General features: G+C 37.2%; 1 protein-coding gene across 1 annotated transcript in view; it reads left to right on the forward strand.

Annotated features, from left to right (window-relative positions):
• Positions 1–16,021, forward strand: part of ZFHX4 (zinc finger homeobox 4) — a 158,589-nt gene that overhangs the window by 3,170 nt on the left and 139,398 nt on the right. Inside the window, exon 2 of the mRNA XM_047073769.1 lies at positions 283–785. Coding sequence (XP_046929725.1) covers positions 283–785 — 503 coding nt within the window. The remainder of the gene's footprint in view (positions 1–282; positions 786–16,021) is intronic.

Below are 16,021 nucleotides of genomic sequence, written 5' to 3' on the forward strand. Positions count from 1 at the left end.
GTGACTGTCTTGTTATGGTATTGATCAACTTTCTTGCCCTCGAAAATACAAATTTCAGAATGACATCATGCCCAGTAGGAGTAATTAAAGCTATCTGATGAGGGAATTTAGAAGTTGAAAGGGATGATTGTAATTGATCCTGATTCAATCCTATTACAGCTTTTTATAGTGTAAGCTCTAGAGAAAGCACATTCCTTGTCAAGACTTTATTTTACAGATTCCTTTGTGTGTGCTGTGTTTTCTAGTCTCTATTTTTCCTTTTAATTTTTTTTCTTCCTGTAGTAAATAATGAGCTGCCGCCTGAAATCCGGCTTGCCAGTGGTCAGCTAATGGGTGATGACCTGTCCCTCCTTACTGCAGGAGAGCTGTCACCTTATATCAGTGACCCAGCGCTGAAGCTATTCCAGTGTGCTGTTTGCAACAAATTCACCTCTGACAGCCTGGAGGCCCTAAGTGTGCATGTGAGCAGTGAGCGCTCTCTCCCTGAAGAGGAATGGAGGGCTGTGATTGGAGATATCTACCAGTGCAAGCTCTGTAACTACAACACTCAGCTCAAAGCCAACTTCCAGCTCCACTGCAAGACTGATAAACATATGCAGAAATATCAACTGGTGGCCCACATTAAAGAAGGGGGTAAAAGCAATGAGTGGAGGCTGAAGTGTATTGCCATTGGCAACCCTGTTCACCTGAAATGTAACGCCTGTGACTACTACACCAACAGTGTGGATAAATTACGCTTGCATACCACCAATCACAGGCACGAGGCGGCCCTGAAGCTCTACAAGGTAAGCAGCGACATCCATTTCCGTTGGCACAGAGCAGAGCAAGGAATTAACTGTTTCAGGGCTTGGAGCGCAAATCTGCAAGTTCAGGGAAAAAAAAAAAAGAGCAAAAGGAGAGAGGGGCAAGGTACACAGCTGCTGCTTAACGTTACTAAACGTAGACTGAGATAGATGGAATTGGAGAATTTATTTACAAGGTTTGCCCTGTGTCCCTTTTACACCTATCTCAGTGGCGTTGCTGGCTTTACTGGTTTCCCAGAAATAAAATAAGCCTTCTGAGTAGTTTCACATAAAAGTCATATTGTTATACTTCTTGCATTGATTGATTTAAATAAAACACAAATATGGCGCTACTCTTGGCTAAGTGTTGATGGTTACAGGGAACAGATGACAAGAACAGTCTACTCCGTGAATACATCATCTTTTGTTTGTTGTCAAACAGGGGCGATCCAAACACAGTGCGTGCGTGCGTGCATGCGTGTGTGTGTGTATGTGTGTGTTTTGTTGTCGTTGTTTTTCTGTACAAAACAACAGAGTAGACACATTCTCCCTTAGCATCAGTTGGAAGTCTTCTACTTAACTCAGTTGTTATTTTACATGACCTTTCCCAGCTAGAAATGGTTTTATTCCCAATGGGTGGGGCACAAATAAAAATGTTCATTAAATGGCAAATATACTTTTATCTTTGCTGGAAAAAAAAACTATGCAGATGTAATGAATATGTGCAACTGGTGAACCCCATTTATTACACAAGTTGTCTCTGCTTTTTCTAAATCCTAATTACTGGTTAATTTATTTTGTGAGTCTGTTTACTGGATTGGCTTGATCGTCTTGGTTCTTGTACAAACGTAACAGATTCATTTCTATGATGAATAACTTGGTAACTTATTAAAAACTTCTTTTGTCTAGAGGATATTAAAATTCAGAAAATATTGCAAGCCATTAGTCATTGTAACCAGCTCTAAATATGATTACAAAATCCATTTTCCAAGTGTTATCTATTGATTTATACTAGAAATCAGTGATAACTATACTATCAGGAGTCAACCAGCGATTATAATACCTATGGCTTTTCTAATACTATTTCAAACTATAAACACACAGCAAAAAGGGCAGGTTGTGGCTCTCTAGAGCAGGTGCAGGAATTGTTTATTTGGTTTGGACTGGCACGTTTGGGTCGTTTCTTGAGGTCCAAATTCTAGATTGGTGTACTGAGCGTAAAAGCCTAAAGATGTAGAGTGAGAGTTTGTAACATTGTCCCTGTGATATCAGCGCTCTGTGGATCAACAACGAAAGCGTTAGATTTGGGTTACAGAGTTTGAGGGGAGTGCAAACCCTAATGTAAGATACAAGCTTCTAAGTTGATGGCATTGAGAATATGATACAAAGGATTCATTGTATTATAATCCATACGTTTTGCTCTTCCATTGTCAACTTTTTTTCTGTTGATACCTGACCTGTTAAAACTTTTAGAATACCTAGGAGAAAAAAGCAAACATTAAGTTTGTATAAATAATAGATCTCTCGACCCTGGGAGCTATATAGAATATTCATGAACTGTGTTTATATTCACACCGCTCCTCTAACACTTTAAATTAACATGTTGTGAATAGAAGATATAAACGTACAGATTTTTCTATTTTATTAATCTCATGTGGGGAGCTAAAGAGAGGTAGAGTGTTACTGTTTATTTTCTCAGGAAAGGTTGTTTAATCTAATTGTTTGATGATTATTTAAACGTGCGTGTATATGTGTGTATTAAGTTTATCTATTCACTCCGTGAGTATGAGTTGATCACCCTCACTATCTGCAGAGCAATTTGCTAAGTGTCAGAGTTACTCTTGAAGTTCCTTTTCAGGGAGAGTTGGATATTGCCTTCGAATGTATAACAACCAAATGAGATAAAAGCTTGTTTATAAAGAGGGCTTTAAAGCAGAGAGAGCTTTAGATCCTAGAACCAAAGGATGTATGTACTCTTCCCTTAAAAATGTTGTAAAATCATATGGAAATTTACTTCCCCCCCGCCCCCGTTCTTTATTTATCTCTTAAATACTCATGTGTCTTTGTAGTGTAGTGTCTAAAAATGGTAAGCCAACAAACAAAAACACACTTGGAACAAAGTTACCTTGAATTAAGAGAAGATTGAGGAGATAAATATTTGAGCTGTTGAAACTTGGTGTTGGACAATCCAACTATATTATTTTGCATTATCCTTCAAGGAGCATTCATTGTCCCTAGTGTTAACTAGATAAGTACTCCAGAATAGGAATGTGTTGAGGTTGCCTTCTCTAAACTGATTTATAGAAACTGTATGAGTCAGATATAGAGGATTTTCAAGTGTAGTGATGAGAATATTAGCAAGCTTGGTCGGCTTGTGTCGGCAAAATGAAATTGCTTCATAAGTAACATTAATTGCTTTTAAATGAGAACCTAACAAATTGGCCTGGGCCTGGGAAAAAAAAAATGATGGTCTGTAATAGGCTAAAATATTAAAATTAGAGTTAAAATAGTTTCTGAGTTAATGACTAGACAATAATCTCCTATATAAAATTCATTTTCATTAGGAGTTTAATTTACATCATTTTGCATCGTGAATTATTCAGACTTTAAGGGAAAGTGACAAGTAGCAGTTATAAGACAAATACAGAGCTGTGAGAAAACAGCTTTTCTCGTTATTGACAACATATTGATTCATAACACTCTAAATGCGGTTATGTGTCAGTTCGATTTGAATAGACCACTTTACCTCTTGCATTGTCAACCTGGAGCAGTATTACTAAAAGAAGTGTGTGTCCTTATTTCAGTTTAAGGAGGTTAAAGGTTAAAGGTTGAGGGTGAGCTTGAAAGCATCATCTGCCTAGCTGCTTAACTTTAAACTGATCAATTTAATGAAAATCTGTTTTACAGATGTTGTTTTAATGTATTTGGCAGGATTTAGGCAGCTTTAACATTAGACGTATGCTAGTAAAAATTATTTCTTTATTTGACCAGAACAACACCTTTCCTTTTATGTTTAAGGTAGAAGGCTTGCGGGTTATGGTATTTTGGCAAGGAACCCAGAGGCAGAATGTGTTGATGATCTTTCCATCTGGACTCAAAAAAAAGAATACCTTTATGTCTATTGCTAACGATGACTGCAAAAACAAACAAAGCTGTATTCATTTTTTGGCAGTATTATTTTCCTTAGAATTTTTTTTTAAAAAGGAATTTTGTTATTGTTAAGGAACCCTTACTCTTTTCTTCAAGCAGAATTCTCTGAAGCGCTAAGTTAAGCACTATTAAATTTTGATTTTTTTCCTCCAGAAATTTTAACGATGAAGCAAACTTGGTCTAGGAAATTAAAACAATAAAATGAAACTACATATTGCCCTTAATCTTCTCTTTCAATGTATGAAAGTACTTTTAAAGTGAGGTTAGTAAATGCTAAGTGAGAGATAGCCACAATCAGGGTTGTAAGGTAAAGTGTGCCTGTGTGTGTATTTTCATCTACATCTAGATTGAGATATAATGCAAAAGCAGTGTTTCTTAGCCAACCACTTTATTGTGTTTGATTATATTCTTCTAATCCCACACCTTTGCATCCTCTACAGATTTCTGTCAATTGATAATCACATAATATGTCCTCAATAATATTTGTAGGATGAATACATGAATCCACTGAGCTATGTATTAAAAACAAAAACAAAAACAAAAACAAAAACCTTTACTTCCAACCCTCCTTTTTAAAAAATGCATCGCAATTGGTCTACCCCTTAAATGATCCCAAACTTTTCCTAAAGAGTCGAGTAAAAAGATATAATGAAAGCCACTTAGCACTACCCGTTCAAACCGAAGAAGAACAAATATGACTTTGGCCATATTTCAGTTTTACAGTTAGTTTACCTTGGGCTCAGAACGGACAAGACTTTTGCAGGCAGCTGATTGGTCTGCCCCCATCCTCTGCAGGGCTTGAAAATCCTCTTGCCACACCTGTAATTCAGCTGCTCTTATAATATTATATGTATTTTTAAGTGAGGTGTTCACAGCTTTGCTGGTTCAAAGTCAAAAGCTTAATTATACCCGCCTTTTTTCTTCCTGCATCTGCTAGGAGTGAAGCAGAATAGTCTGTCTGAATTCCATAATGCTGTTTTCATATTTGGATTTCAAATTGGCTGAGAGCAGTGAATGAATCTCTTGTCTCCATGGTGAGCAAAGGAACACACGTGGGATTTAGTCCTAGGTAACTTTTAGTGTAACATTCCCCCAAGGAACATTTTTGGAGTTTTCTCATTAGCCATGTTATGGATGAAAGCATCCGGGTTAAGAACTAAAATCAAGGTGTGGGGGAGGGTCACAGAAGAGAATGCAAGGAGCCACGTCGGGGAAAGTATGTGGCAAGGAAATAAAAAATGGAATAATTAGCTTCACCTACCATTTTGCCTCTTTTTTTTTTTTTTTTTTTTTACTAGTAGGAAATAATAACCCGATCAGTTTGGAATTAACAAAGAATCACAAGCATTTTCATTTCAATAGGCCCGAGTCCAACTTTGCAATTTAAAATCAAATATACCAGATATGTACCGTTTCAATTATTGAACTGTCATTGTCCCGGTGTGATGGTAAAGGAGGTCAGGAGATTGTGTGGTGCACATTTGCATAAAAGTCATTGTGCAGAAGGAAATTGGAATATGTGTGTGTATCTACGAAACCCAAACAGGTTTCTCTTAATCTTATTCTAGTCATTTGTTTAGATGAAGAAAGCTGTTTTCAGAGATAAACAAAAGTTATTCTTTTCTGCTGCTAAACATTAACCTGAATATGGAAATTTTTACACTTTTTGTATTAGTTTCAGATTTATGTTTCTTTTGAGGTTGAAATGCAGTGTGAAATTTAATTCCAGTTGTAGGATTTCTCTTTAAAAAAGTAATCACAACTCAAATTATTCTATTGTATTCTCATATAAAAAGACATGCTTGCATAATACTTATAACTAATAAATACGCAGATCAAATGGAGAGGAGCTGGTTAGCTAATAGCAACTAATAAATCACTGGTGTTTTCAGATCGCGATGTAATTGGCCAGCCCTATCTGCTGTGTCTACTTCTGTTTTTAAGCCTGACATTTGCTGAAGCACAGCCATGTGTTATAGCATGACTACTCCAGAGCAAATATGGACTTGCTCCCTGCTTTCATATGGCAAGTAATATATTACACTGTGAGCCGAGCCCCCTCTTTGTATTCCCCTAGAAAAAAGAATGACCCCAAATCTATCTATCCGAGTGTAAAATATGGATGTGAGTGCACATCCACCCCTAAAAGGATTTCTGTAGACCAGGCATTAGCAACCTACTACATCCATGTCAGAACAGATGAAATGATTTTTAGTGTCTGAAATTGTTAACAAACCCAGACAAAACTTAAAGGCGGCCGAGTGCGCAAAGGAACCCTCCTACTTTATTTTTGACGTGTCTTTCCTTAACCAGTGCTACCATCTCCCTACACATCAGGCACTCACTCTTAATGCTCCTCTCTGTTTCTTTGAAACCCTTCCTGTTTTATCCCACCTAGATCTTCTCTTCATGGAAATGCTCCAGGTTGCAAGATTACCCATCTAATTCCCCAAAGAAAACTAGCATTCCCTTAATTAAGGGGAAAAGGAGCCTTTTCGTAAAAGCAGAATAGCGCATCCAAAGGTGTAAATGACCTTCTAGTCTTTCCCAGGGTGCATTTTGTCTTAAAAGAACTGCTTAATCTGGATGAATTTCGAGCATGTGAGGAGGTGTAGTGACCTTGTCGGGGATGGGGCTTAAGTAGGGCTGTGCCCGACCCTAGGACCTTTCCTCACTCATCTCCTTCTGAACACCACCACCAACCCCCCCCCTCCCCGCCCACACACACACATCGTAGTGCTTCTCGCCTCAGAAACACAGTAAAAAACTTGAGGCTACCATTCACTTCGTTTCAGGACCATGTCAACTCATACTTCATGATTTATGTTACAGCTTTTGCGTAACTTGTGTCCATTCTGTCTCATATAAAGTGTAGGTATGGTTTAACCAAAAGTAGTAAATCGCTTATGTGTCACCCACCCTGAGGTCATGTAGGTAATGCAGACGAAGGTGTTACCTCATAATTAATGTGCTCTCCCGGCATGCTTCTTTGGCTTCCGTTTAATAGTCCCTGTCAGTGGAGCTTGTTTAAAATTGCTGAAATGTTCGAATGGGTGCTGGGATGCCACGCAGTAATGCAGCCAGAGTCATATGTTAAGCAGGCCTCGCGCTGCTGAAAGGGTCTTGGCCCGGGGTGGAGTGAGGAGGAGCTGGCATGTGCATAATGACCGTGGTTCTGCTTCCAGAACATCTGGCCTGCCTGAGTTCTACTGGAAATGCTTTACCGAGTTTGCTTTGAGTCTGAGCCTATGCTCAGGCTGAGTTCAATTAGACGTGGAGATTTGTTCATTATTCAGATAATTCAAGCCTTAAAAGGCACTTTTCCCAAATTATCAGTGTATTTCAGGAGAGCTTATGATGATATGATTTATTCGAAAGAGGAACAGCGATGGAGGAACAGCCCCCTATAGCCCTTGAGGAAACATCATCACAGATCCCATAACCTCAGAGCAGTACAGTGCTTGGTACAGACACAAGGGCTAAAGTTCTCTTTGCAGGATGTCTCAGGATATCCTGAATGATATCCCCAGTTTTTCTTCTAATAAATACAGAAACATTGATTGAGCACCTACTATGTGCCAGCTTTTAAAATGTCTCTTGTTTATGGAGACCCATTAACGTGGTAGGATGTAAGCCATCTGCTCTGAGGTGATGCTTCTGAACTCAATCTGTTCTCCAGTGTGGCAGGGATATTAATAAAATTAAGGGCTGAACCCCATACACTAGCCATCGAAAGCTTCCAGGAATTTTTTCAACAATGGTTGGTCAAAGGACTGAGTGTGACTGCTCTCTTAACTTAGGTCATCAGTCGTTGTAGAGCAATGTCACTTGATTATCTTGACTTCCTCTTATTGCTCTCTTACATTGGAAGACTTTATTGATCAGTTTCAGGCAAGGGTTATAGTGGGAATTTTAGGGCAGTATAGAGCTTTTCTGTTAGTTGAGACATTTATGTTCTTCATGCGTAAGGATGCTGGATGCATTACCTGGAAAAATGAAAAAGAAAACCACTTAAAGGATGCAAAATGTCAGATTACAACTTCAGTCAACCTTCTTATAGGATCAGGGTGATGATTTAGTTTGATTCTTGAAGAACCTTTGTAAGTCCAGTTTATAATACTGTCAGAGTTCTGCTTAAAGATGAATTATTACAAAGACCAGCTTGTTACGATCATAGATAATAGCAATTGTGTGTGGCAACATTTTATTTCACTCAGTTTCATAATCTTATATTAATATTCTAGTTCTCTTATCTTTAAGGAGAAGTACTTTTGTAGCCTTGAATACATTACTTACATATATTATATTGAGAATGTACACATAAATATAAAAGTATCTTGAGACCATACTCTTAATACTTCATTGATTCAGATCTTCCCAAAGCCTTTCTTTCACTGGAAATGTCATAGAATATGCATCTCTCTTTTCTTGTTGCTTATGGGATAAATGTCAAGGTTATATTTTCCCATTAGGCAATTTTTAAAGAGCAATGTACAGGAAGGTTAAGGTTGAAGAATTCTTTGTCTCTGGTTATCTGCTGATAAAATTAGTGAAATGCAGAGCTGAAGGTGGAAAGAAATGAGCTATTGGTAGGTTCAACTGTATCACTTAACTCAAATTTGGGAGGGAAGCTTTTAAGGTTTTAAAATATTGATTTTTTTGAGTCCATGATGATGTGTCCTGTGCCAAGAAGAGCCTTGTTTATAAATAGAGTTGGCAAATGACTATCTGTATGTGATTTATGAGATATTGGGAAGAAATCTTACCAAAGATATCCCTTCTTTGGATGCCAGATATTCTGTCAACAGTAAAACCAAATTGATAACTGACTTATCCATTTATCCATTTAAAAAGAGGACATAAGTTGACAATAGTCATAGTAAGACTTTTTATGTGCATTTTCTCATTTACTCTTCCTAACAGTTGTATGTTACTATTCCCATTTTGACATATGGGAACCTGTTATTCAGAACAAAATGCCCTGCTCAAGTCTTCCCCAATGGTAAGAACCTGTGCTGGAGTTCCAGCCCACGTTATGAGGCTTTGCTAATAAGAAAACTTTCTGTTGCACTTGAGGATAGGAGGAGCAGAAAATGGGAGAGGAAACTGAAGGCCTAAGTGCCAGAGGCAAACTTGCCAATTTTGTCTAGGGCTTAATCATTTTGGAGCACACTTTTATTCTTTCAAGTTAGCAGATTCCCTTAAAGATATAGCAGATGCAATGTAACGTAAGAGCTGGCCAGTATGGATGCGGCCAACTAGAGCGATGGACTTAACACCTGTTGGGTCATCTACAAGCTGGAAAGGGAAACCACTGGTCACAATTGTTACCTGAATATCTCCTGTCACAATGAATTCTTTCACATTAAAAAAAAAAAACAAATTTCCTTTTACTGGCATTTTTGGGTGTTGGTATATTAAATAGAAAGAACTAATAGAATATTTATCACTTCTAGTGCCTGAGCTCTCAGTGCTTAAGCACCTTTGGAAGCTGCATGAACTCATTCAGGTCACCAGGGTACTTCAGCAGTAATGTACTAAATGGTACCCCTCTGACCTGAAAGAGGGAATGTGTCTCCCTAAGCATTTAACTTCCTAAACAGGAACAACTAAAGCACTGTCTACCCTCTGCCCAGAACTCAATTACCTTTTCCTGACATCCTTATAACTGCTGGAGGAAGTGCTGTTCATTTGCTCCTTATTAGAATCTTAAAATATAATCTTGTGTTGAATTATTATTATTATTTTTTTTTACTTTTATCTTTCACTTCTTACTTTGATCCATTTTAGTGACAGGATTCCAGAAATTTTCTCTCCACCATATGTTTCTAATGCGCTTCCTTCCTCTCTCTCCTTGAAATTTTGTTAATGATTCCAATGCAAAGCCCCAAATCTTGTTAGAACTATTTGCACTGACTTAACTTAGAGGTACTAGGGGAAATCTGCCTTCCTAAATCTGGCTACCTCTTCCTACAAAAAAGTGTTGGTAGTCGACATTGCTGCAGTTGACCACATTCGCTAATGAAATGTTCTTTTATTGAAAAGAATAGTCTTACTTTCGAAATGACAGAATTGTTAGCAATACAGAAGCTCCCAATACCTATAACTGGTCTGCGTATAGCATGAACGGACAGTCTGATAATTACAAAGTGTAGTACCTTTCAAAGGCTTTAAATATTTCTAACTATGCATTTGGCAAGTCTAAAAATAACACTAGCATATATCCTTAGGGCCTAAAATCATTCCCTGTTCAATTGTAAGAAATCAGGTAGCAAGTCTGATTGCCATCACCTCTGAGAGAGAGTCAGTTTACAAGGCATCTCCTTTAAACGCAACATATATTAGCATTTACCACTGAGTAACTAAGGAAGTGACATCATACATGGGGGAGGGGGAGGATGATTCTTAATTTTCACACCAAATAAATAAAATTGTTTTTAAAAATAAGATCAGCATGCTAAAATATGAATGATGCAACATCAGGATATACCTTTTAGGATTTGATTTGTTTGGTGAATTTATATTATACAGTGTTTTAGAAGGGAGATAACTGTCTCCTACTTACTATATGATATTATTGCAGGAGAAGGGGAGAGAGAGCGGGAGAGAGAGAATCCCAAGCAGGCTCTGCACTGTCAGCACAGAGCCTGATGTGGGGCTCAGTCTCATGAACTGTGAGATCATGACCTGAGCCAGAATCAAGCATCAGACACTTAATCAGCTGAGCCACCCAGGCACCCCAATTATCACAACTTTTTAAAGAGAAGCCCCTCAGTGTCCTTTGAGAAATAATTTGGCTAAAAGTAAGTTCTGGTTTATTATTACTTCTTGTTTATTACAATTAAGTCATTAAAAAAGCACATTTGGATGGAACAATTGTACCAAGTTTTTCCATGATGAGCATTCCCCGAGAAGAATAAGCAAACAATCAAAGTCATAACTAAGTTCCTTAAAAAATAGACCTAAGGGGAACTCATAAATAACTTTTTTTTTCAGAGAAAAGCAGTCTTTGGCTCTCATAATTCCTTAAATATTAGAAAAAATAAGATGGGCTTTATGAAAAATTATTTAGTTTTTGGAGTGCTGATTCCTAACACAGAGGATAGAATGACTGCCTTTAAGTCATCAGTGCAAAAATGTCTTCCTAATTGCTTAATTTTGTCAATTTAAATGTACATTTCCAGATAGACCTTCAGATATAGTATTTACTTACAAGTTTTTGTAGCATATATGAGGTCATTCTATTCCTTCTTATAGAACTGTAGCTACAGTGAAATTGGTACATATAGCACTTTTCCAAATAGTGAACAATTTAATTCTTTATCAATGGGTGTAGAAAAATGTACATGTATTCAGTTCTCATATGTTGAATTATTGAAAAGTCAAGATGTCAGTACTTCAATAATGTTTTCAGTACATATCCAAGGACACCTACTTATACTTATTTTGCTCAAACCCTGGAAAAAATGGCATGCATGCATTTATGGATGTGTGTGTGTGTGTGTGTGTGTGTGTCTGTGTGTGTGTGTGTAGGAGAGAGAGGAGAAGAATACAGTATATGAAGACTTACTTTTACAAAATTGATGATCATGAGTTAATCATTAATAGCCACTTATTCTGTTTTTTAGTAAATGGCAAAAATCTCTTCCTGCACATTGCAAGTGTTCTCAGTCTCTAGAGATAATAAACTTTGATGCTGTTGTGCAAGACTCATCAGCAAGCACTGAAATCAGTTCTGTATGTACACATGACTAATCAAAGGTTCAGGGATCAGGATATGATTTGGTAAAAGTAATAGGTTCTCCAAAAAGTAAATGGCCTCACTAATTGTGGGAGCACATTAAGCCTTTTTCCCCCCTTACAAAAGGCCCTCGTCCCCCATTGGAGTAGATACATTTTCACAAAGCTTTGAGTGCTAAGTGTTTTAAAAAAGTGTCTTTAAAAGCAAAGATGTTTTCAAATTAATGCCTACCTAATCAGTGCTCTATTCTTGTGTTTATCTTAAAGTCACAATAGATACCATAAGACATTTAGACTCAGAATGATCCTTGAAATTCAGCGAATTGGGTAACCAGAACAAGTATCTTCAAATATCTTAAGCTGATCAACTGTGGGAAATTGATGGAATAAGACAACAATCTTATTAAGCATGAAATGATATAGGAAAATGTGACTAAAAGTTTCAAGAAATCAGTTCTAAATTAGAAATGGAAGGGACTAAAGTTATATGCTACAAAATCTACCATGTGAACAATGCAATGAATGTTGAGACCACTGTCTTTTGCTTTGCCTTTTTAAAAAAAAATTTGCATATATATTGATACAAAATTGATATATAATTTATATTTATTGAATGTAATTGGTATATAATTCATATTCCATGCTCTTAAACCATTTAAATTATACAATGAAATGTTTTATTTTTTAAAATAATCTCTATGCACTACGTGGGGCTCGGACTCACAATCCCAAGATCAAGAGTCTCATGCTCCACTAGCTGAGCCAGCCAGGGGTCCCACAATGAAATATTTTTCTAGGATATTCAAAGAAGTATGCACCCATCACCATCATCAATTTTAGAACATTTTCAACACTCCAGAAAGAAATCCTGTCCCATTTAGTCCACTCCCACTAATCCCAAACCCCCTTTCCTGGCACTAAGCAACCATTAATTGCTTTCGGTCTGTATAGATTTGCCTAATCTGGATATTTCATGTAAAGGGAATCATGCTATATGTGACACTTTATGACTTATTTCTTTCATGTAACATAATATTTTCAAAATTCACCCGTCTCGTAGTGTGGATCTATATTCATACCTTTCTACTATGGGATTTCCATTGTATGGATAAACTGCGTTTTATTTATCTTCTCATCAACTGATGGGCATTTGAGTTGTTTCCACTTTTTGGTTATTATGAATAATGAATAATGGTGCTGTGAACATTTGTGTACAAGTATTTATGTGGACATGTGTTCTCATTTCTTTTGGATGTATACTTAAGTGTGGCATTGTTGCTTTACTAGGCTGTCTTTACTGCCAGTCAGTGCTTTTTTTTTTAATGTTTATTTATTTTTGAGAGAGATTGAGCAGGGGAGGGACAAAGAGACAGGGAGATGGGATCTGAAGCCAGCTCTGTGCTGACAATAAAGAGCCCCATGTGGGCCTTGAACTCACGAACCCTGAGATCAAGACCTGAGCCGAAGTCAGATGCTTAACCAACTGAGCCACCCAGGCACCCCACTGCCAGTCAGTTCTTATTTTGTATCTGGTCAGCACCTTCTTTATCCTTTAAAGAATATTACGATGTTTTTGTTTTTGTTTTTGTTTTTTTCCAATCACCCAAACTTATTCATCTTCTGCTTTGGCCAACAAATTCAGTGAGAAAATTAACCCCAACATTTACTGAGCACTTATTAGGTGGCAGAAAGTCTTCTAAGTTAAAAAAAGAATAACTCATTAAATCAAACAGCAACCCTATTTGGTAGGCACTATTATTATGCTGATTTTGAAGATGAGGAACTAAAGCAATGAAAGCTTAATTAATCTAACGCGATGTAGCTGGTGAGAGTGACAATGGAGTCTGAGGATTTGAACTGAGATTGCCTGGCTCCAGCACCCATGGTCTTAAACAGGACACCGTGTCACAGGGAAGATCTTACATGGAGAAGGATACCTGGAAAGGAAGGCCTTGTTTGGGGCAGAAGGGATGGAAATAAGAGTGTAACCATAATTATTGATCTTCAAAAAGAATATGAATCCCCTGAGAGAGAAAAAGAGGTAATTGTGAGATGGATAGAGATGGAGAGACTTTGAGAAGTGTAGTGATGGAGAGCAAATTAGAAAAATCACTGATAACAGTATATAGTTCTTTTTTATGTCAGAATGTAAACTGTTTGGTTCATACAATGTTCTCTGAAAAATATCTAGAACTGAGCTCTCCATATTTGTAGGAATGAAAAATTGGTCTACTTTATAGTAACATAAATTTACTGAAAGACATTTTGTTAGACTGATGTTCTAGTAATGCACAAAAGCTTGTTTGTTCTCATTTGTTAAAAACACACTGTGCTGAGGGGCGCCTGGGTGGCTCAGTCGGTTAAGCCTCCGACTTGGGCTCAGGTCACCATCTCAAGGTTCATGAATTCAAGCCCCACGTCGGGCTCTGTCCAGACAGCTTGGAGCCTGGAGCCTGCTTCAGATTCTGTGTCTCCCTCTCTCTCTGCCTCTACCCTGCTCATACTCTCTCTCTCTCTCTCTCTCTCTCTCTCTCTCTCTCTTTCTCTCTCTCTAAAATAAATAAACATTAAACACACACACACACACACACACACACACACACACACACACACACTCACACTGTGCTGGACCCTAATGGTGGGTGAGTAAGACAGACACAAAGGTATATGATTCAATTCCTGTCCTCAAGGAGCTCACCAGTCTTTAGAAGAAAACATATAATGCTTTTTATCTGTGCTTCATTTTCCCTTGTGATTTTGCTCTGGTAACAGCCTTTCTGAATTCCAGAGGTTTGCAGAGACATTTTTAGTACTCTATATAACACGTTTTAGCAATATTTACTCCTTTGTGTCATCTAGGAAGTTAATATTTAGATTTCCTGTGGTATTGGGGAAACAGTTAGATTCCTGCATTGCAGAGCTTTGATAAAGAGTGGTTGTTTGCTTCCACACCAGTAAAGATGTTGTCCCATTGTTGGAAAATAATGTACAATGTCAGTAGAATTTAAGTCTTTTCTCTTTCTTGCCTCTCCCTCCCCACCTATGTGATGTTTGTGAGCATGATTTTTATGTTTTCATAATAGTAGAGATATGGATAAACTGAAATATTACTTTGTGCTTCTTTTTTTCTTTTTGATAATTAGAAGGTTTTTTTTTTCTTTTTGTAGGTATAAAAACATAAATATACTTGTTTTTAATATCTGATCTAATTAGTTACTGGCAAATAGTCTTAATATTTTATCTATAGCTATTTCAGGCATCATACTATTTTATCCAAACAATTATTAATGTTCTTTGAGGTTTTCCATTTCCAAAGACCTACTGATCTTAGCAAAACCTATCGACATGGGTACAGTGAGGTTAGGGGCTGGGCTACCACTATTCCTACTGTTAGAACATAGCATTTCTTCTTTCTCTTTTACAATGACAAATTAAGGGAGAATTATGCAAGAAAACATGATAAACTCCCATGTTATCTCATGCTAAAAGATTCTCTGGAGCTGCTTTCTTGAGTCTAAAACATAGTGAATCTGAAAGATTGACTGCCTATGTCAGCACTTAGGTCTATGAATACCAACGAGCTTAATAAACACTCACAAAGTAGGTATCACTCTCTAATACCCTTCCGTCATTAATATATTGGGGGTGCAGAGTGGTGGGAAGGTGTGGGGTGGTGTCTCAGAGAAATACAGTGAAAGAAATGCACATCTGTCTTTCCCCTCATCCATGTCTACAGCTATCCATGCATCTCTCTGTAACTCAAGAAAAGTTTTAAAAAGAAAGGAGAGGCATTTTCTGTCATAAAGTGTCCAACTAACTTTCTGACTCTTTATGTGGTTTTTGGCAAGCATTTCTGTGCCTTAGTTAATATATTAGTAAATGGAGGAAAAAAAACACTCCACTGAGTTCTGTAGATCTTAATTAAGGTACAAAAATAGCTTTGAAAAAAAGTCTTCTGAGATGAAAGCTTTTCTTATATGTGGAAAATATTACTCATGTCTTGTCAGCATATCTACTCTACTGGCATTGCTTTTTTATACTCGGAGATAACTTCTGCTTTTCTTATTATTGGTCAGACACTTTCCCTTTTTAATTTGTATAAGTGCTCTTGGTTACACTATTATATCTAGGACGTGTCATTCTTGAAAAGCCATTCGTAACTTTTATCTCTCCGATTGGCCTTCAGTTGAAGTTTGCTTTGAAGAGCAATGTAGCTACACTCATCTACTTGAAAATGGGTAAATATAGCTCATAGAAGACCACTATTTGTGTATTACTTTATGTGCTTTAACTTCGATATTCATTCTTTCTTAGAATTTTGCCCACAGGGAAAGAGCTATGTATTACAC

This window comes from Lynx rufus, unplaced genomic scaffold (genome assembly GCF_022079265.1).
Source record: "Lynx rufus isolate CCGP_SWC_20201006 ecotype Redwood Valley unplaced genomic scaffold, mLynRuf1.p SCAF_12, whole genome shotgun sequence".
In the NCBI taxonomy this organism is placed as follows: Eukaryota; Metazoa; Chordata; class Mammalia; order Carnivora; family Felidae; genus Lynx; species Lynx rufus.